Source organism: Mercenaria mercenaria, chromosome 8 (genome assembly GCF_021730395.1).
Source record: "Mercenaria mercenaria strain notata chromosome 8, MADL_Memer_1, whole genome shotgun sequence".
NCBI classification, from domain to species: domain Eukaryota; kingdom Metazoa; phylum Mollusca; class Bivalvia; order Venerida; family Veneridae; genus Mercenaria; species Mercenaria mercenaria.
Genome location: NC_069368.1, coordinates 16,882,285 through 16,902,576, shown reverse-complemented (window position 1 = coordinate 16,902,576; position 20,292 = coordinate 16,882,285). Strand labels below are relative to the sequence as shown.

The following is a 20,292-nucleotide window of genomic DNA, read 5'->3' as shown; positions in this document are numbered from 1 at the left end:
TTCTTTCTTTTTAGCTCACCTGCCACAAAGTGACAAGGTGAGCTTTTGTGATCACGTGGCGTCCGTCGTCCGTGCGTGTGTAAACTTTTGCTTGTGACCACTCTAGAGGTCACATTTTTCGTGGGATCTTTATGAAAGTTGGTCAGAATGTTCATCTTGATGATATCTAGGTCAAGTTTGAAACTGGGTCACGTGGAGTTAAAAACTAGGTCAGTAGGTCTAAAAATAGAAAAACCTTGTGACCTCTCTAGAGGCCATATTTCTCAATGGATCTTCATGAAAATTGGTCAGAATGTTCACCTTGATATCTAGATCAAGTTTGAAACTGGGTCACGTGCGGTCAAAAACTAGGTCAGTGGGTCTAAAAATATAAAAACCTTGTGACCTCTCTAGAAGCCATATTTTTCATGAGATCTTCATGAAAATTGGTCAGAATGTTCACCTTGATGATATCTAGTTTAAGTTTGAAACTTGGTCATGTGCGATCAAAAACTAGGTCAGTAGGTCTAAAAATAGAAAAACATTGTGACCTCTCTAGAGGCCATATTTCTCAATGGATCTTCATGAAAATTTGTCAGAATGTTCACCTTAATGATATCTAGGTCAAATTCGAAACTGGGTCATGTGCAGTCAAAAACTAGGTCAGTAGGTCTAAAAATAGAAAAACATTGTGACTTCTCTAGAGGCCATATTTTTCATGGGATCATTATGAAAATTAGTCAGAATGTTCACCTTGATGTTGCCTAGATCAAGTTTGAAACTGGGTCACGTGCGGTTAATAACTAGGTCAGTAGGTCTAAAAATAGAAAAACCTTGTGACCTCTCTAGAGGCCATATTTTCAAGAAATCTTCATGAAAATTGATCAGAATGTTCAGCTTGATGATATCTAGGTCAGGCTCGAAACTGGGTCAGGTGCGGTCAAAAAAAAGGTTAGTAGGTTTAAAAATAGAAAAACCTTGTGACCTCTCTAGAGCCCATATTTTTCTATGGATCTTCATGAAAATTGGTCAGAATGTTCACCTTGATGATGTCTAGGTCAAGTTCGAAACTGGGTCATGTGTGGTCAAAAACTAGGTCAGTAGGTCAAATAATAGAAAAACCTTATGACCTGTCTAGAAGTCATATTTTTCAATGGATCTTCATGAAAATTGGTCAGAATTTTTTATCTTGATGGTATCTAGGTCACATGTGCTCAAAAACTAGGTCACTCTGTCAAATAATAGAAATAACAACGTCATACTCAGTTCAAAACTGGGTCATGTGGGGATAGGTGAGTGATTCAGGACCATCATGGTCCTCTTGTTTATTATTATTATTCTTCTGTTGGGGTTGTCCAAAGAAGTTTTCAGTATATGGGTAAGATTGGCTGGTTGCATACCCAGCCCCCACCTAGAACCCTCCTCCTTGCCTCAACTTTGAGATGGCTCAGTCTATGCCAGTTAATATGAATCTTCAACCTTCAGCTTATCTAACACTACCATTTCATCAAGTTATATATCTTTACATATATATGTTCTTTTTTTTCCAAAATTTAGATTATCTACAGAAATACTGCCCACTGGTTGAAAGACTGGGTTTTGATGAGAACTTTTTAGATATCACAGAGCTTGTGAATGACAGAATAAACTATCAAAGTGTTCGTTGTCCTACGGACATGAAAGGTCATGTGTACATGTCAGATAGTCATGCCAAAGGTTTGTAATCCACACTGATACCTTACACTATTATGAAGGATTGAGGCAGCATTTTGTTAAAAAATGTCTTAAAGTGACTCAATCACTCTTTTTAAGGATTTTTTTTTAAAAAAAAGTTCATAAAATGTTAGTACATGTACTCAGAAACTGACCATTGGCACAAACTTATTAACACATGATTTTTGCACAGTATCGTAGTGAATTTCCAAAAATATTGTGCGAAAGGGAGAATTAACTATTGCAGTGCTTTAGAATGGAGTTTTCTTGCCTTCTTACCTATATATATAACCCATATTTTCACTCACTTTATCATTTTACAGTGTCCAATTTACATTCTATGCCAAACTTGATCGAAATGAACATGTTGAAAAAATTTCACCCCAACTGTTGTACAAAATGTACATAAAAATAACAAAAATGTGGATTTTCGCAAATACAAAATGTAAATAGTTGATTTTAGTTGTAAATACTAACACTGCATGCTTTTTCAAAACACACTTCCATATTATACAGGAGTATATTTAGAAAAATAGAACAATCACGCATGCTTATCTTAATATACTGTCATTTAAACATTTGCAGTCTGTACCTGAAAAATGAAGAATAACTGCAAAAAAATCCACATAGTTTGGCTCTTCTAAATCTGATTTGGATAAACAGGTTTGACTGTATTTGCATATTTTAACCCTTATCCTGCTAATTTTTTAAAAATGGACTGGCCCATCATTCAATTTGGGCAGTACCACTTATTATTCAAAGGGGTGTTCACTGAAAATTTACTGACTGAATAACAAACAGGGCAGACCATGATCAGACTGCATGGATGTGCAGGCTGATCTCGGTCTGCACTGGTTGCAAAGACAGAATGCTTGCCGCTAGCAGGCTAAAGGATAAAAGTTCTTTTTTGAAATTCGTTAACTTAACTGCAGTAATTCATTTATAGGAACTTGCACGTGTGGTTGCCGGGAACGACTGGCTGTTGGTTCACATATTGCTGAAGAGATTCGAGCTGGTCTCCTTAAGGAGCTCGGCATTACCTGCTGTGGCGGGATCGCCCATAACAAACTTTTGTCGAAACTGGTCGCTGGGACTTACAAACCTAACCAACAGACAACACTGTTTCCAGATAAAGTGAACATCCTGATGTCAAGTCTGAACAGTGTTCGCAGCATTCAAGGTACTGACAGTGACAGAAATCTTTCTTATCCTTTACCCTGCAAAATTTCTAAAATTGACTGTTCCATCATTCAATTTGGGCAGTACCAGTTATTATTCAAATGGGTATTCACAGAAATTTACTGACTGAAAAGCGAATAGTGCAGACTATGATCAAGCTGCACATTCGTGCAGGCTGATCTTGATCTGCACTATTCACAAAGGCAAAACCACTAGCCACCAGCAGGCTAAAGGTTAATAGTTCTTCATATATTGACACATGACACAAGCTAGAAGAATACCTCTATATTATGGAATAAAAAAATTAATCAAATCAAAATATGTAAAATGAAATAAATTATCACTATTGCCCAGAAAGCTTTGTAAAATTGTTTGCATAAGTGACTGAAATTCATAGATTAATTTATGTTCTTACATGACAAGAAATGTTTATTTTCAGTCCAGGGCATACCTGTCAAGTTTCCAAATTATGAAAGAGTGAGATTTGTTTGAGTCGCGATGTGGGGGTGGGGGTGAGAGGACCCCCTCCCTCTGGTGGGGTTTGGGGGATCCCCCCCACCCCACAAGAATTTTTTTAAATATACATGAAAATATGCATTCTGGTGCTTTCTGAGACCATTATTATGAATTTCAGGTCCACTCGTTTTTGGCTTGCTTTAACACATTCTATATGGAAAACACATGATTTTTTTTGTTTAATTTTATTTCATGATACAAGAAAATTTAGTTTTCTAAAAACAAAAAATAAATAATGCAAATTTTATAACTGATTTTGTCAGTAAAACTGTTTTGAGTTTTCATTACAGCCGTGATATAAAATGTATCTATGGACCTAAATGTTTAATACAAACAAACGTCTCACTGATCTACATATTCTACTTTTGATTTGAAATGTACTTTTGATTTGAACTTGCACTGGAAAAACGGTTGTGCATACAACTTATTTCCTACATAGCTTGCAGAAAGCAAAACTAGGCCCATTGTCTGCTTTTCTAAGCCAAGGAAATTCCAGTTCCCACGCGTTGTTATATTTTGACAAATAATTCTTCTTCTTTTTTTTCTGGCGTCTCCATGTTTTTTTTTAGTGCCAGTCAAGGTCAAGTGCGCGAATGGTTCTAATACTTTTCCGACAATGCAACGTCCATGAATAGCATAAATAGTAACCAGTCAGTCAATATCGATGATTTACGTAATTGGCTCGTAGTCATACGGAAATTAACGCATCAGTTTGATTGGTACAATCTCTCTCGGGAAGCTTCGGTAAAAGAAAAACTGGCCGCAGGTCTGTTACGTAATCAGTACATTGAAAATGACACTTGACATGTGTTTTCTGTTTATTGTTGTCTCATCCTGTCTTGAAATAACGATGCCAGATGGCAAATTAGAGAAAATAAGTGGTCCACAAATTTTTTGGTCTGTTTTCTTAGAAAGCATGAGAAAATGCTCCAAATTCGTTAAGTCGTGATCAAACCTTGAATTTGTGAGAATCACGATTCAAGTGTCAGACTTGACACGTGTGGTCCAGGGGCGTCCGTGGTTGAGGTCGCTGACTTCAAATCACTTGCCCCTCATGGATGTTGGTTCAAGCCTCATTCAGGGCGTTGAATTCTTCATGTGAGGAAGCCATCCAGCTGGGTGACGGAAAGCCTTACTAGCTTACAGAAGGTCGGTGGTTCTACCCAGGTGCCCACTCGAGATGAAATAATGCACGGAGGGGCACCTGGGGTCTGCCTTAACCATCAAAGCTGGAAAGTCGCCATATGACAGTGCGAGGTTAAACCCAACAAAATGAATAAATAAAAATAAATATTTTCAGTCCACCTGAACAAAACTGAAAGGTGTAACTTGAACTGTTGTAATGATGTTGTGTCCATCATCCAACATCAGCTTTTTGCTTTAACAGGTTCTTCTGATGAACCACATGATGGATCTTTACCAAACTTAGTCAGAAGTATCTTTTCATGGACCTTTTTCTAATTTATTCAGATGTGTCTGCTTGGCCTCTTGTAGGAGTAATCAGAGCTAAAAATAGGAAAGGTTTAAACAATTTCTTCTTATGAACCACTTGATGGATCATCACTTAATTTGATCTGTAGCATCCATGAAAGGTCCTCTCTCAGATTTTTTTCAAACATTTTAGGGGCCAAACACTAGATATTTCTTAGTCTTTTGAGCCTTAAGGTAAAATGAACAGATTAACAGAAGTACAATTTCATTGCATTTGAATGACTTTTATTCAGCTCTCTTTCCACCAGTAATGCAATATTTTAGGTATTGGTCACACAACAGCAAGACGGTTGAAGGAGCTTGGTGTAGTCACTGTCACAGATCTACAGAATGCTGAGACATCAGTTTTAGATGAGGAGTTTGGACATACATCAGTGGAAACAATGAAGAAGCTGTGTATAGGCGTAGATGATAGCCCTGTAATAGCATTTGGTCTTCCTCAGGTAAACACAAAGGTTTTGCTGCTGAATATCCTCCATGTCAAGGTTTATGTAGCAAATACAGGGAATATCCTCAATGTCAAGGTTTGAGTAGCAAATACAGGGCATATCATCAATGTCAAGGTTTATGTAGCAAATATATGAAATATCCTCAATGTCAAGGTTTGAGCAGCAAATGCAGGGAATATCCTCCATTTCAAGGTTTAAGTAGCAAATGCAGGGAATATCCTCCATGCCAAGGTGAAAGTAGCAAATGCAGGGAATATCCTCCATGTCGGGGTTTAAGTAGCAAATGCAGGGAATATCCTCCATGTCAAGGTTTACGTAGCAAATGCGGGGAATATCCTCCATGTCAAGATTTAAGTAGCAAATACAGGGAATATCCTCTATGTTGAGGTTTGGGTAGCCAATACAGGGAATATCCTCCATGTCAAGGTTTAAGTGGCAAATATAGGGAATATCCTCTATGTTGAGGTTTGGGTAGCCAATGCAAGGAATATCCTCATTGTCTAGGTTTGAGTAGCAAATACAGGAAATATCCTCAATGTTGAGGTTTAATTAGCAAATGCAGGAAATATCCTCAATGTCTAGGTTTGAGTAGCAAATACAGGGAATATCATCAATGTCAAGGTTTGAGTAGCAAATACAGGGAATATCCTCAATGTCCCGGTTTGAGTAGCATATACAGGGAATATCCTCAGTGTCGAGGTTTGAGAAGCAAATACAGGGAATATCCTCAATGTTTAAGGTTCAAGTAAGAAATACAGGGAATATCCTCATGTCAAGGTTTGAGTAGCAAATACAGGGAATATCCTCAATGTTCAAGGTTTAAGTAGCAAATACAGGTTGTTTTTTTAGCTCACCTGTCACAAAGTGACAAGGTGAGCTTTTGTGATCGTGCGGTGTCCGTCGTCCGTCCGTGCGTGCGTCCGTAAACTTTTGCTTGTGACCACTCTAGAGGTCACATTTTTCATGGGATCTTTATGAAAGTTGGTCAGAATGTTCATCTTGATGATATCTAGGTCAAGTTCGAAACTGGGTCACGTGCCATCAAAAACTAGGTCAGTAGGTCTAAAAATAGAAAAACCTTGTGACCTCTCTAGAGGCCATATATTTCACAAGATCTTCATGAAAATTGGTCAGAATGTTCACCTTGATGATATCTAGGTCAAGTTCGAAACTGGGTCACGTGCCATCAAAAACTAGGTCAGTAGGTCTAAAAATAGAAAAACCTTGTGACCTCTCTAGAGGCCATATATTTCACAAGATCTTCATGGAAATTCATCAGAATGTTCACCTTGATGATATCTAGATCAAGTTTGAAACTGGGTCACGTGCCTTCAAAAACTAGGTCAGTAGGTCTAAAAATAGAAAAACCTTGTGACCTCTCTAGAGGCCATATATTTCATGGGATCTGTATGAAAGTTGGTCTGAATGTTCATCTTGATGATATCTAGGTCAAGTTCAAAACTGGGTCACGTGCCTTCAAAAACTAGGTCAGTAGGTCAAATAATAGAAAAACATTGTGACCTCTCTAAAGGCCATATTTTTCATGGGATCTGTATGAAAATTGGTCTGAATGTTCATCTTGATGATACCTAGGTCAAGTTTGAAACAGGGTCATGTGCGGTCAAAAACTAGGTCAGTAGGTCTAAAAATAGAAAAACCTTGTGACTTCTCTAGAGGCCATACTTGTGAATGGATCTCCATAAAAATTGGTCAGAATGTTCACCTTGATGATATCTAGGTCAAGTTTGAAACTGGGTCACGTGCCTTAAAAAACTAGGTCAGTAGGTCAAATAATAAAAAAACCTTGTGACCTCTCTGGAGGCCATACTTTTCATGGGATCTGTATGAAAGTTGGTCTGAATGATCATCATGATGATATCTAGGTCAAGTTTGAAACTGGGTCAACTGCGGTCAAAAACTAGGTCAGTAGGTCTAAAATTATTAAAATCTTTTGACCTCTCTAGAGGCCATATTTTTCAATGGATCTTCATGAAAATTGATCTGAAAGTTCACCTTGATGATATCTAGGTCAGTTTCGAAACTGGGTCACGTGCAATCAAAAACAAGGCCAGTAGGTATAAAAATAGAAAAACCTTGTGACCTCTCTAGAGGCCATATTTTTCATGAGATCTTCATGAAAATTAGTGAGAATGTTCACCTTGATGATATCTAGGTAATGTTCAAAACAGGGTCACGTACCTTCTAAAACTAGGTCAATAGGTCAAATAATAGAAAAACCTTGTGACCTCTCTAGAGACCATATTTTTCAATGGATCTTCATGAAAATTGGTCAGAATTTTTATCTTGATAATATCTAGGTCAAGTTCAAAACTGGGTCACATGAGCTCAAAAACTAGGTCACTATGTCAAATAATAGAAAAAACGACGTCATACTCAAAACTGGGTCATGTGGGAAGAGGTGAGCGATTCAGGACCATCATGGTCCTGTTGTTTTAAATACAAGGTGCCAACAGGTGTTTGCTATATAACAATGATATCTTATAAAATTTATGGTCAAGTAAGGCAAACTACATGTATTAACTTCTTCTGCATATTCATTTATGTTAAGGGCCCTATGGTCTGTATTGAATTCCTCCACCAAGGGGCACCATATAGATTTATCAGGGAAGAAAATAAAATGTGTAATACCTGATACCTTAGAAAACCTTGCAATTACATTAATTTGTTCAAGAACAAAACATAGTGTCATACAACAGGTTGTGAGGAGACCGGGGTTTCTGTAAACATCCTAATTTAATAGCATGGCTGGACAAGAGACGTTTTGTCAGCTCATTTTCTCATTTTTCTGCAATCCTTTGTGTTTGAAAAGCATTTTCTTACATAATTTATGTAAGATCATGGAAGATCCTTAAAAAGTGTCATGTTGAGTATTTATATATATTTTCACTATTCAGATGTGCTTATTTTAAGCTGTTGCACGCAAACTATGGCAGCACATTTGATAGATTTTGCAGCTAAATTTCTTTCTCTTCTAAGATGTTTTTACATTACAAACAGACATTGAGTGATGAGGACTCTTTCAAGAAGTGCAGTGACAGTGAGGATGCCAAGGCAAGAATGAGGCCATTGATAAATAGTTTATTACAAAGGTATGGAGGAAATTAAAAGTAAAGTCATATACTGGTTCGAGTCGTAAATTCGGCCAGGTTGTTAATATTCGGCCACCCACTTTAAAGCTTTTTTTTTTGAGCCAGATGCTTGAGAACGCATCTGTGTCATCACAAGCACTTGTGTTAGCAACAAAGTTGGCAAAAAACAACAAATTGAGGTGAGTAGAAAAAAAGTTGTCCTTCCCTAAAGTTGTGTACTCTAAATAGTAAATATTTTGTCTTGCGGGTCGCACGTGCTCGTTTATGCTGAGGCCCGGCAAGGGTTAATTCAAATCTAAACTTTATAACATGAAAAGAACATGCGCTAATTAGCATAAAACGCGTTTAAAACAAAGTAAATGAATATATAGTCCCTCAACGTCATTGAATTTCCATGTCTACTTTGTTTTTTCACGTTGGCGTCATTTCCTTTTGAATTATCCGTTTCGGGGCTGTAATACATTTATGCTTTGCCACAGAACGTGCATGTATAAAAAAGTGTTATAACAACACTTTAGCGCGAGAATCTCTTTACTCTCCTATTAAAACACCCCCGAAAAGTGACAAGAACAGCAGTTTTATGCCAGAATGTGTGATAAACAGTGACGTAAAAATTAAACTACGTCATGCTGTTGTGAGAAGGATGACAGGCACTTTTTAAATCTCTGATAGCAAATATTTCCCACGAGGTATGCTATTGCAAATTGATTTCAGTTTGTTGAAAAAAGAACGATTTTGGCTGTAGCATCGATTTAATTCCAAGACAATGTTGAAAATATAACCAACTTTATGTTTAAAAAGTGGCTGAATATTTACAACCTCTAGAAGGTAAAATATGGAGGCTAAACCTGTCCGTTATTTTAAGCGCGGGTTTATTGTTATACGCCCGTTTGAAAAACGGGACATATTATGGGAACGCCCCTGGCGGGCGGGCGGGCGGCGTCCACAGACTTTGTCCGGAGCATATCTTCTACATGCATGAAGGGATTTTGATGAAACTTGGCACAGTTGTTCACCATCATGAGACGGAGTGTCGTGCACAAAAACCAGGTCCCTAGGTCTAAGGTCAAGGTCACACTTAGAGGTCAAAGGTCAAATTCAGGAATGACTGTCCGAAGCATATCTTCTTCATGCATAGAGGGATTTTGATGAAAGTTGGCACAATTGTTCATCATCATGAGACGGAGTGTCATGCGCAAGAACCAGGTCCCTAGGTCTAAGGTCAAGGTCACACTTAGAGGTCAAAGGATACAAGAAAGAAAACTTTGTCCGGAGCATATCTTCTTCATGCATGGAGGGATTTTGATATAACTTGGCACAAATGTTCACCACCACAAGGCGGAGTGTCGTGCGCAAGAACCAGGTCCCTAGGTCTAAGGTCAAGGTCACACTTAGAGGTCAAAGGATACAAGAATAAAAACCTTGTCCGGAGCATTTCTTCTTCATGCATAGAGGGATTTTGATATAACTTTGCACAAATGTTCACCACTACGAGGCGGAGTGTCATGCGCAAGAACCAGGTCAAAGGTCAAAGTCACACTTAGAGGCCAAAGGTCAGATACAAGAATGACTTTGTCCGAAGCATTTCTTCTTCATGCATGGAGGGATTTTGATGTAACTTGGCACAATTATACACCATCATGAGACAAAGTGTCATGCGCAGTTCCCTTCTTTAGAATTACTTCCCTTTGTTGTTACTATAAATAGCTTATATTGTAACTTTTTCATTACTAGTCGTAGGGAAAAATCGAGACCACTTTTCTGTAGTACAACATGCATGCTACATCCAATTATGAGGTGTATTTTGACCAATCTCTACCTGGTAAAGATTTTTGTGTGGACTTACAATTTTTTTTTTTTTTTTTTTTTTTTTTTTAAGATTATCTTCCCTTAGTTGTTACTATAAATAACTTATATTGTAACTTTTTTATAATTGACCGTAGGGAAAAAACAAGACCACTTTTCTGTGGTACAACATGGATGTTACTTTCAAATTTTAGGTGTATTTTAAGGTATCTCTACCTGGTAAGGTGTTTTTTTGTGGACTTAGAAAAACAAATGACTTACAATGATTACTAAACAACCACAAAATTAAAATTCCATTTGCAAATACAGGTGCTAGAGTAAAGAAATTTGCTGTGACGGGCGTATATTGTGACATTCTGGCACTCTTGTTTATCATACTTTTACCAGCCGTTAATGATAACAGTCAATGTTGCTTGTATTAAAGCACATATGGTAGAAATTTTGTACAAATCAATCGTATAAAGAAAGAAATATTTATGAAAAAATGCAAAAAGTGGCCGAAGTTACGACTCGAACCAGTATATGTTCCTTTAACCTTTACCATGCTAAATTTCTAAAGTGGACTGTTACATCATTCAGTTTGGATAGTACTACTTATTAGTCCCCTACTGGTTGAAAACCAGTTTTGGGGACTATAGGAATGCACTTTTCCGTCATTCCGTCCGTCCGCAATTTCGTGTCCGGTCCATAACTCTTTTATCCATGAAGGGATTTTATTATTACTTGGCACAAATGTTCCCCATGATGAGACGACGTGTCATGTGCAAAACCCAGATCCCTAGCTTAAAGGTCAAGGTCACAATTGGAGGTCAAAGGTCAACAGGGCTTTTTTCCTGTCCGGTCCATAACTCTCCCAATCATGAAGGGATTTTAATATCACTTGGCACAATTATACCTCATAATAAGACGATGTGTCGTGCACAACTTTCAGACCCCTAGCTCAAAGGTCAAGGTCACACTTAGTAGTCAAATGTTAACATGGCATGAACAGGGTCTGTTTCGTGTCCGGTCCATAACTCTTTCATCCATGAAGGGATTTTATTATTACTTGACACAAATGTTCCCCATGATGTGACGACGTGTCATGCGCAAAACCCGCACCCCTAACTCAAAGGTCAAGGTCACAATTGGAGGTCAACAGGGCTTTTTTCCTGTCCGGTCCATAACTATTTCATCCATTAAGGGATTTTAATATCAATTGGCAAAATTGTACGTCATAATAAGACGATATGTCTTGCACAACTTTCAGACCCCTAGCTCAAAGGTCAAGGTCACACTTAGTAGTCAGATGTTAACATGGCATGAACAGGGTCTGTTTTGTGTCTGGTCCATAACTCTGTCATTCATTAAGGGATTTCAGTATTACTTGGCACAGATGTTCTCCATGATGAGACAACGTGTCATGCGCAAATCCCGGAGCCCTTGCTCAAAGGTCAAGGTCACAATTAGAGGTCAAAGGTCTAATTCAAGAATGACTTTGTCTGGAGCATTTCTTCTTTATGCATGGAGGGATTTTAATGTAACTTGGCACAAATGTTCACCACCATGAGACAAATTGTCTTGCGCCAGAACCAGGTCGCTAGGCCTAAGGTCAAGGTCATACTTAGAGGTCAAAGGTCAAATTCAAGAATGACTTTGTCCAGAGCATTTCTTCTTCATGCATGGAGAGATTTTGATGTAACTTGGCACAAATGTTCACCACCATGAGCCACACATTTTTAGAATTAAGTCCCTTTGTTGTTACTATAAATAGATTACATTGTAACTTTTTAATTACTGGCCGTAGGGAAAAATCGAGACCGCTTTTCTGTGGTACAACATGCATGTTACATCCAATATTATACGCCCGTTTGAAAAACGGGACGTATTATGGGAACGCCCCTGGCGGGCGGGCCGGTTGGCGGGCGGGCGGCGTCCACAGACCTTGTCCGGAGCATATCTTCTACATGCATGAAGGGATTTTGATGAAACTTGGCACAGTTGTTCACCATCATGAGACGGAGTGTCATGCGCAAGAAACAGGTCCCTAGGTCTAAGGTCAAGGTCACACTTGGAGGTCAAAGGTCAAATTCAAGAATGACTTTGTCCGGAGCATATCTTCTTCATGCATAGAGGGATTTTGATGAAAGTTGGCACAATTGTTCATCATCATGAGAAGGAGTGTCATGCGCAAGAACCAGGTCCCTAGGTCTAAGGTCAAGGTCACACTTAGAGGTCAAAGGATACAAGAATGAAAACTTTGTCCGGAGCATTTCTTCTTCATGCATAGAGGGATTTTGATATAACTTGGCACAAATGTTCACCACCATGAGGCGGAGTGTCATGCGCAAGAACCAGGTCTCTAGGTCTAAGGTCAAGGTCACACTTAGAGGTCAAAGGATACAAGAATGAAAACCTTGTCCGGAGCATTTCTTCTTCATGCATAGAGGGATTTTGATATAACTTGGCACAAATGTTCACCACCACAAGACGTAGTGTCATGCGCAAGAACCAGGTCCCTAGGTCTAAGGTCAAGGTCACACTTAGAGGCCAAAGGTCAGATACAAGAATGACTTTGTCCGAAGCATTTCTTCTTCATGCATGGAGGGATTTTGATGTAACTTGACACAATTATACACCATCATGAGACGAAGTGTCATGCGCAGTTCCCTTCTTTAGAATTACTTCCCTTTGTTGTTACTATAAATAGCTTATATTGTAACTTTTTCATTACTAGTCGTAGGGAAAAATCGAGACCACTTTTCTGTAGTACAACATGCATGCTACATCCAATTTTGAGGTGTATTTTGACCAGTCTCTACCTGGTAAAGATTTTTGTGTGGACTTACAATTTTTTTTTTGATTTTTTTTTTTTTTTTTTTTTTTTTTTTTTAAGATTAACTTCCCTTAGTTGTTACTATAAATAACTTATATTGTAACTTTTTTATAATTGACCGTAGGGAAAAACCAAGACCACTTTTCTGTGGTACAACATAGATGTTACTTTCCAATTTTAGGTGTATTTTAAGGTATCTCTACCTGGTAAGGAGTTTTTTTGTGGACTTAGAAAAACAAAACACTTAGTTATTACTAAACAACCACAAAATTAAAATTCCATTTGCAAATACTGGTGCTAGAGTAAAGAAATTTGCTGTGACGGGCGTATATTGTGACATTCTTGCACTCTTGTTTAGGTGTATTTTGATCAATCTCTACCTGGTAAAGATTTTCTTGTGGACTTACATTTTATAGATTTTTTTTTTTTTTTTTTTAGGATTAATTTCTCTTTGTTGTTACTATAAATAACTTTTATAATAACTTTTTGTATAATAGGCCAAAAAAATTCCAAATGAAAACAACTGTACGTTTTTATATATGCAAATTTTAATCCAAGTGCTTTGTTATATTATATTGTATATATAGTACAATATTGTTTATCCATCATTGACAGATATCAGTTTATTATGTTATACTGCAGTAGAGAAAAGTAGGTGCCTTCCAGTAGGGGACTTTGTATTGCATGGCAATACTTCATTCACTTGTTATTCAAAGGGGAGTTCACTTGAAATTTATTGACTTAATAGCAAACAGTGCAGACCATGATCAGTCTGCACGGTTGTGCAGGCTGATTTTGGTCTGCACTGGTCGCAAAGGCAGAATCACTTACCGCCAGCAGACTAAAGGTTAATGGATGATATATAAATTAAAATGTTGATATTGAAAATATCGATGGCTGTTCCATTTCAGTTAAATGGCGCTGAAAAGATTGTTAAGGCATTCAATAATCTGCTTGCATAAATGAACCTTTTGGTAGATGCTGCATTTATATCATGATTAATAAAAGAGTAAATTGTACAGACTGGTTTACGTTTTGTTCTTCCACGTGCCAGTCTAATATTCTAAGTTATAATAAAAACCTAAAGGTAATTGAGTCCCTTTTCCTTTAGAACTTAATGTTGGGTACAGCAGTAAGCTGGAAGAATTCGTAGCTGCATCTTTCTGTTCCAGCTTTTTAACTATTTTTCAACTTCTTCCTTTATATGATGGTTACACATCAAAAACATGTGAGTCCTTAGAATAGTTTTCAGAATGCTCTTCCAGAACAAGTGAAACATTTAGATTTGCTTTCTTGTATATTGTATCAACATTTGAAAATGTTTTCTGTTACTCCAAACAGTATTTGTGACATTTGTGCAATAGATATGTTCATAGCCACTCTTTTGAAAAAACAAAACTTAACGTTGCTTAGAAGATGATCCAAATCCTTTGGAGTACAAAATTGACTGAAGTCTGCAAATGTCCTCATAGTGACACAAGTACCAGTCAGAAGTAAAGATGTAATCATCGTGCATAGTTACATCATGAACAGTTACATCATGCATAGTTTTATCATGCACATTGATATCTTGCAGAGTTACATCATGAACAGTTATATCATGTACAGTTACATCATTCACAGTTACATCATGCATAGTTACATCATGCACTGTTTTATTTTGCACAGTTACATCAGACATGATTACACCATACATAGTTACATGATGCATAGTTACATATTCATTGTTACAGCGTACATAATTATATCATACACAGTTATATCATGTACAGTTAAATCATACATGATTACATCATACAAAGATACATTATAGTGACATAGTTGCATCACGTATAGTAAAATCATACATAGTTACATTATGCATAGTTACATCATGCATAGTTACATCATACATAGTTCAGAGTTATCTTGAAATGTTAGACCGCTCTGCAGTTGATGTAGAACACAATATTAGGTATACAACATAAAGTCTTTGTTGAGGTTAGATTTCTGTAAGAATTTAATGTAGTGTTATCTAATACAGGCTTCTAGAAGATGGAAGAAGACCCCAAACACTTCGCCTGAGTGTTAGAAAAATGTTAGAGACAAACAGATACAGCAATCGTGAGAGTCGTCAGTGCAATATACCGCCTTCTCTTTTCAACAAGTTCTCGGCGGGTATAAATGATTTGGCTAAACATTTATTTTAAATACTTAGTATTCTTTTTACATAAAAACTGTACCGCAGGGTATCTACTAATATAAAAAAAAAACTTAAAATCTGAGCATGAAGGTTAACTTGTCTTTCCAACATCACTTTAAATATCCAATATGAAAAGTCGTGTTTTAAGAGGGATGATGACTTTCATGAAGAAACCATTTCTTCATATCTTTCTCAAAATATAATGTGGTTGTTATAAGCTTACAATGTGATTGTTCTAAACTTACAATGTGATAGTTCTAAACTTACAATGTGGTTGTTTTAAACTTACAATGTGATTGTTATAAGCTTACAATGTGATTGTTCTAAACTTCCAATGTGATTGTTCTAAACTTCCAATGTGGTTGTTCTAAACTCACCAGGTGGTTATCCTGAGCTCACAGTGTAATTGTTTTAAACTTACCAGGTGGTTATCCTGAGCTTACAGTGTGGTTGTTCTAAACTTACCTGGTGGTTATCCTGAGCTTACATGGTGGTTGTTCTAAACTTACCAGGTGGTTATCCTGAGCTTACAGTGTGATTGTTCTAAACTTACCAGGTGGTTATCCTGAGCTTACACGGTGGTTGTTCTAAACTTACCAGGTGGTTATCCTGAGCTTACAGTGTGGTTGTTCTAAACTTACCAGGTGGTTATCCTGAGCTTACAGTGTGGTTGTTCTAAACTTACCAGGTGGTTATCCTGAGCTTACAGTGTGGTTGTTTTAAACTTATCAGGTTGTCATCCTGAGCTCACAGTATGGTCGTTCTAAACTTACCAGGTGGTTATCCTGAACTTACAATGTGGTTGTTCTAAACTTACCAGGTGGTTATCTTGAGCCTACACTGTGGTTGTTCTGAACTTACTAGGTGGTTATCCTGAGCTTACAATGTGGTTGTTCTAAACTTACTAGGTGGTTATCCTGAGCTTACAGTGTGGTTGTTCTAAACTTACTAGGTGGTTATCTTGAGCTTACAGTGTGGTTGTTCTAAACCTACCAGGTGGTTATCCTGAGCTTACAGTGTGGTTGTTCTAAACTTACCAGGTGGTTATCTCTGAGCTTACAGTGTGGTTGTTCTAAACTTACTAGGTGGTTATCCTGAGTTTACAGTGTGGTTGTTCTAAACCTACCAGGTGGTTATCCTGAGCTTACAGTGTGTTTGTTCTAAACCTACCAGGTGGTTATCCTGAGCTTTCAGTGTGGTTGTTCTAAACTTACCAGGTGGTTATCCTGAGCTTACAATGTGGTAGTTCTAAACTTACTAGATGGTTATCATGAGCTTACAGTGTGGTTGTTCTAAACCTACCAGGTGGTTATCCTGAGCTTACAATGTGGTTGTTCTAAACTTACTAGGTGGTTATCCTGAGCTTACAGTGTGGTTGTTCTAAACCTACCTGGGGGTTATCCTGAGCTTACAGTGTGGTTATTCTTAACTTACCAGGTGGTTCACCTGAGCGTACAGTGTGGTTGTTCTAAACTAACTAGGTGGTTATCCTGAGCTTACAATGTTGTTGTTCTTAACTTACTAGGTGGTTATCCTGAGCTTACAGTGTGGTTGTTCTAAATCCACCAGGTGGTTATCATGAGCTTACATTGTGGTTGTTCTAAACTTACTAAGTGGTTATTGTGAGCTTACAATGTGGTTGTTTCAAACTTACCAAGTGGTTGTCCTGAGCTTACAGTGTGGTTGTCTTTAACTTACTAGGTGGTTATAGTGAGCTTACAATGTGGTTGTTTCAGACTTACCAAGTGGTTATCCTGAGCTTACAGTGTGGTTGTCTTTAACTTACCAGGTGGTTATAGTGAGCTTACAATGTGGTTGTTTCAGACTTACCAAGTGGTTATCCTGAGCTTACAGTGTGGTTGTCTTTAACTTACCAGGTGGTTATAGTGAGCTTACAATGTGGTTGTTTCAGACTTACCAAGTGGTTATCCTGAGCTTATAGTATGGTTGTTCTAAACTTACCCAAACACACATAATGAAACCTGGCCAGAATAGTTTCCTTAATAGTCACATCCAAAAAACAAGGGTACTAGGTCAAATAATAGTAATACCTTGTTTAAATGAGAACAGCATATCTTCATAAAACTTTGTCAGAACATTTGTCTTTATCAAATCCAGTTCATGTTCAAAAGTGGGCGTTTGCATTAAAAAATTAGGTAAGATCATAGCACAGTAGAGGCCATATTTTACCTAATCTTCATGAAACATGGTAAGAATGTAAGTCAGCAGTGAAACAGGGTCATCTTTTGTCTTGAACTAGGTCACACTTCTCTGGAGGCAACTTGTCTACCTGATCATAAGTCCTGTCCAGAATGTATGTAAGTCTGACATCTAGAATTTAAGCTGGGTAATTCAGGGTCAAAAACTGTGACACTGGGCAAAATGCTGGGTCTGATCATAGAAATCTTCATGATACCTGGTCAAAATGTTCAAGTTTTAAATTGGATCATATTAGGTCTAAAACTAGGTCACTAGGTAAGATCAAAGAAAAACAAGTGTTAACACTCTAGTATAGAAATCATGTTTTCTACCTGATCTTCATGAATCATGGTCAGAATGTTTGTCTTAATGGAATTCCACACAGATTTGAAATTGTATCATCTAAGGTAAAAAAAAAACAGGTCACTGGATCAAAACAGAGAAAACCTTGTTAATTGTTAATGATACAAGCTACATTTTCTACCAGTCCTGATCTTCATGAATTTTGGTCAGAATGTGTTCCTTTGTGTAATCTAGGTCAAGTTCAAAACTGGGTTAGGTGGTAAAAACCTAAATCACTGCATCAAATCATAAAACAAAGTGTACTTCAGAGGCCACATTTTCATTCTGATCTTCGGAATATGTGTCAGTGGAAACTTTTGAATATGTGTCAGTGGAAACTAGGTCAAGTTTTGAAACTTTGTCATCTTTGGTCCAAAAAAATGTCACTACATCATATAATGGGAAAAGATTGTTAATGCTCCAGAGTCCACATTTTCTACCTGATCTAAATTTTACCTGGTCAGAATGTTTTCAATGAATCCTACAAGGAATTGGAACCTTGGTCATACTGGGTTAAAAAGTAGGTAGGTCAGGTGTGTGATACAGGGCCTCCATGACCCTCTTGTATAAGTTTTGTTTATACTTTCTCAGCATGATTAACCTTTGTATGCAAATAATTCTGATATTAGAGATAATTTAGTTCAAGGAAATACATGTAAGATGGAGTAAGATAATTTGTTTTTATAATTTGAATGCTTACTGCTGGCATCAGTTAGATAATACATTGTGTAATATCTGAAATAATTTCACTTCCCTCTTTTTTTCAGACAACATGGCACACACAAGCATTCAGCTGGAAGCTTTGGCATACAGTTTATTCACAAAGATGGTGGACATTAAATCTCCATTTCACTTAACACTGATAAATGTTGCCTTTGCTAAGCTCGAGCAGAAATCTTCAAATGATATTTCTAACTTCTTTTCTCCAAAGAAAAGCCCAAACTCAAGAAGTACCGCGCAGTGTAGTAGCAGAAAAGAAGACTGTGATCCGTCAATCAAGGTACAAAGTACACCATTCGAACTGAAGACCAAATCTAGCAAGTCAGAACCAGAAAATAACAGTAGCCCTCACAGATCTGCAAGTACGAAAAGTGTATCTGGTATTCAGAAGTGGCTTGTAAAACAACCAGCAGGCAATGAGTCAAATTATAAAGATTTATTTGACTTGGCCACAAATTCAGCTAATACAGAAGACTGCCGCAAAGATGCAGACACACTTGATGTGTATGAATCTATTCACAGAAATAGAGCTCTAAAAAGACAGTCAGTTGACAATAGTTGTGATGCAACTGAAGAAAACTTTACAAAAAGAAAACGTTTAAGTGTCTCAGATGGTTCTGGAAACCCTGACCTACCATCAAATTTCACTGAATTACTACCACCTGATTTAGATAGAAGTGTTTTCTTGGAACTTCCACATCATATTCAGAAAGACATTCTGGCTAATGCAGCCACTTACCATGATTCTAACAAACTGAAACCAGGCACACCAGCTCAAGCAACAAATTTAAATAAAGGCATTCCAAAAACAAGCGTAGTGATGCCTAGTGCATGCTCGCCTACACTCGATAATGAAGAAATAGGCAAAACTCGAAATGTGCATTCAGAAACAAAAGTAATTACAAATAATGTAAAGATAATTAATCATACAAGCAGTAGTGAAACTGAAGTTGAACATGTTGCTGAAGATGAAAGATCAAAAACTTGTAGATTATTTAAGAAAAGCAGTGTAAATAGAAAAGATGTGGTCCAGGATCAGCAAAGTTTGAGGTATTTGGGTAAAAATTACGTAAAGGCACAGCAACAAGACGGCTGCACTTCGGGCAGGCAATCTGAAGGCCATTTAGAGAATAACCCTGAAGAAGTTTCAGTTCCAGATGGTATAGATCATGCAGTGTTTGCTAGTTTACCTCCAGAAATTAAAGAAGAATTGATCAGACAGTGGAAAATTGAAAAACCAAGGAAGGGAGTTAACTCGGGGAAATCAAAAAGTCCAGATAAACATTACTTTAAGTCTCCAAAACCATCTGCCTCTAATAGCATTACAGATTACTTTTCAAAGAGAACATAAGTAAAAATGTATACATGTTAACCGGATTTAACGTAGTACTATATAGGCACTGAAGTTTTATATTATAAAATATTTCTGTTTATATGTAGAGTAAACTGTTAAGGTATTTCTGCTCTTTGAATTGATCTATGTTGTTTTTCAAAATATGATAACTTACTGAAGCCATCAATATTTATACAGTATATAAGTATGTTTTAGTCCCTGGAGAAGCAGCAGCTAATGACCTATAAATTATCAGTAGACTTCAATTTTGTAAATATTGTAATGAATTCACACCAAGTCATACTCTGCGACCTCATCCTTGGAGCATGATAGTGTAGCTAAACATATATGAGCTGCACCGTGAGAAAACCAACATAGTGCATTTGCGAACAGCATGGATCCAGACCAGCCAGCGCATCCGCGCAGTCTGGTCAGGATCCATGCTGTTCATGCGGTTT

General features: G+C 37.3%; 1 protein-coding gene across 2 annotated transcripts in view; it reads left to right on the top strand.

Moving 5' to 3' along the window:
• The window catches only part of LOC123522965 (DNA polymerase iota-like), a 32,193-nt gene extending 12,178 nt beyond the window's left edge, over positions 1-20,015 (top strand). For both annotated transcript variants that reach the window (XM_045300513.2, XM_053549459.1), the window contains exons 4-9: positions 1,537-1,695; positions 2,639-2,872; positions 5,143-5,321; positions 8,346-8,437; positions 15,082-15,215; positions 18,549-20,015. In XM_045300513.2, the coding sequence (XP_045156448.2) occupies positions 1,537-1,695; positions 2,639-2,872; positions 5,143-5,321; positions 8,346-8,437; positions 15,082-15,215; positions 18,549-19,852 (2,102 nt within the window). In that variant the 3' untranslated portion in view covers positions 19,853-20,015. The remainder of the gene's footprint in view (positions 1-1,536; positions 1,696-2,638; positions 2,873-5,142; positions 5,322-8,345; positions 8,438-15,081; positions 15,216-18,548) is intronic.
• Positions 20,016-20,292: the final 277 nt, after the last annotated feature.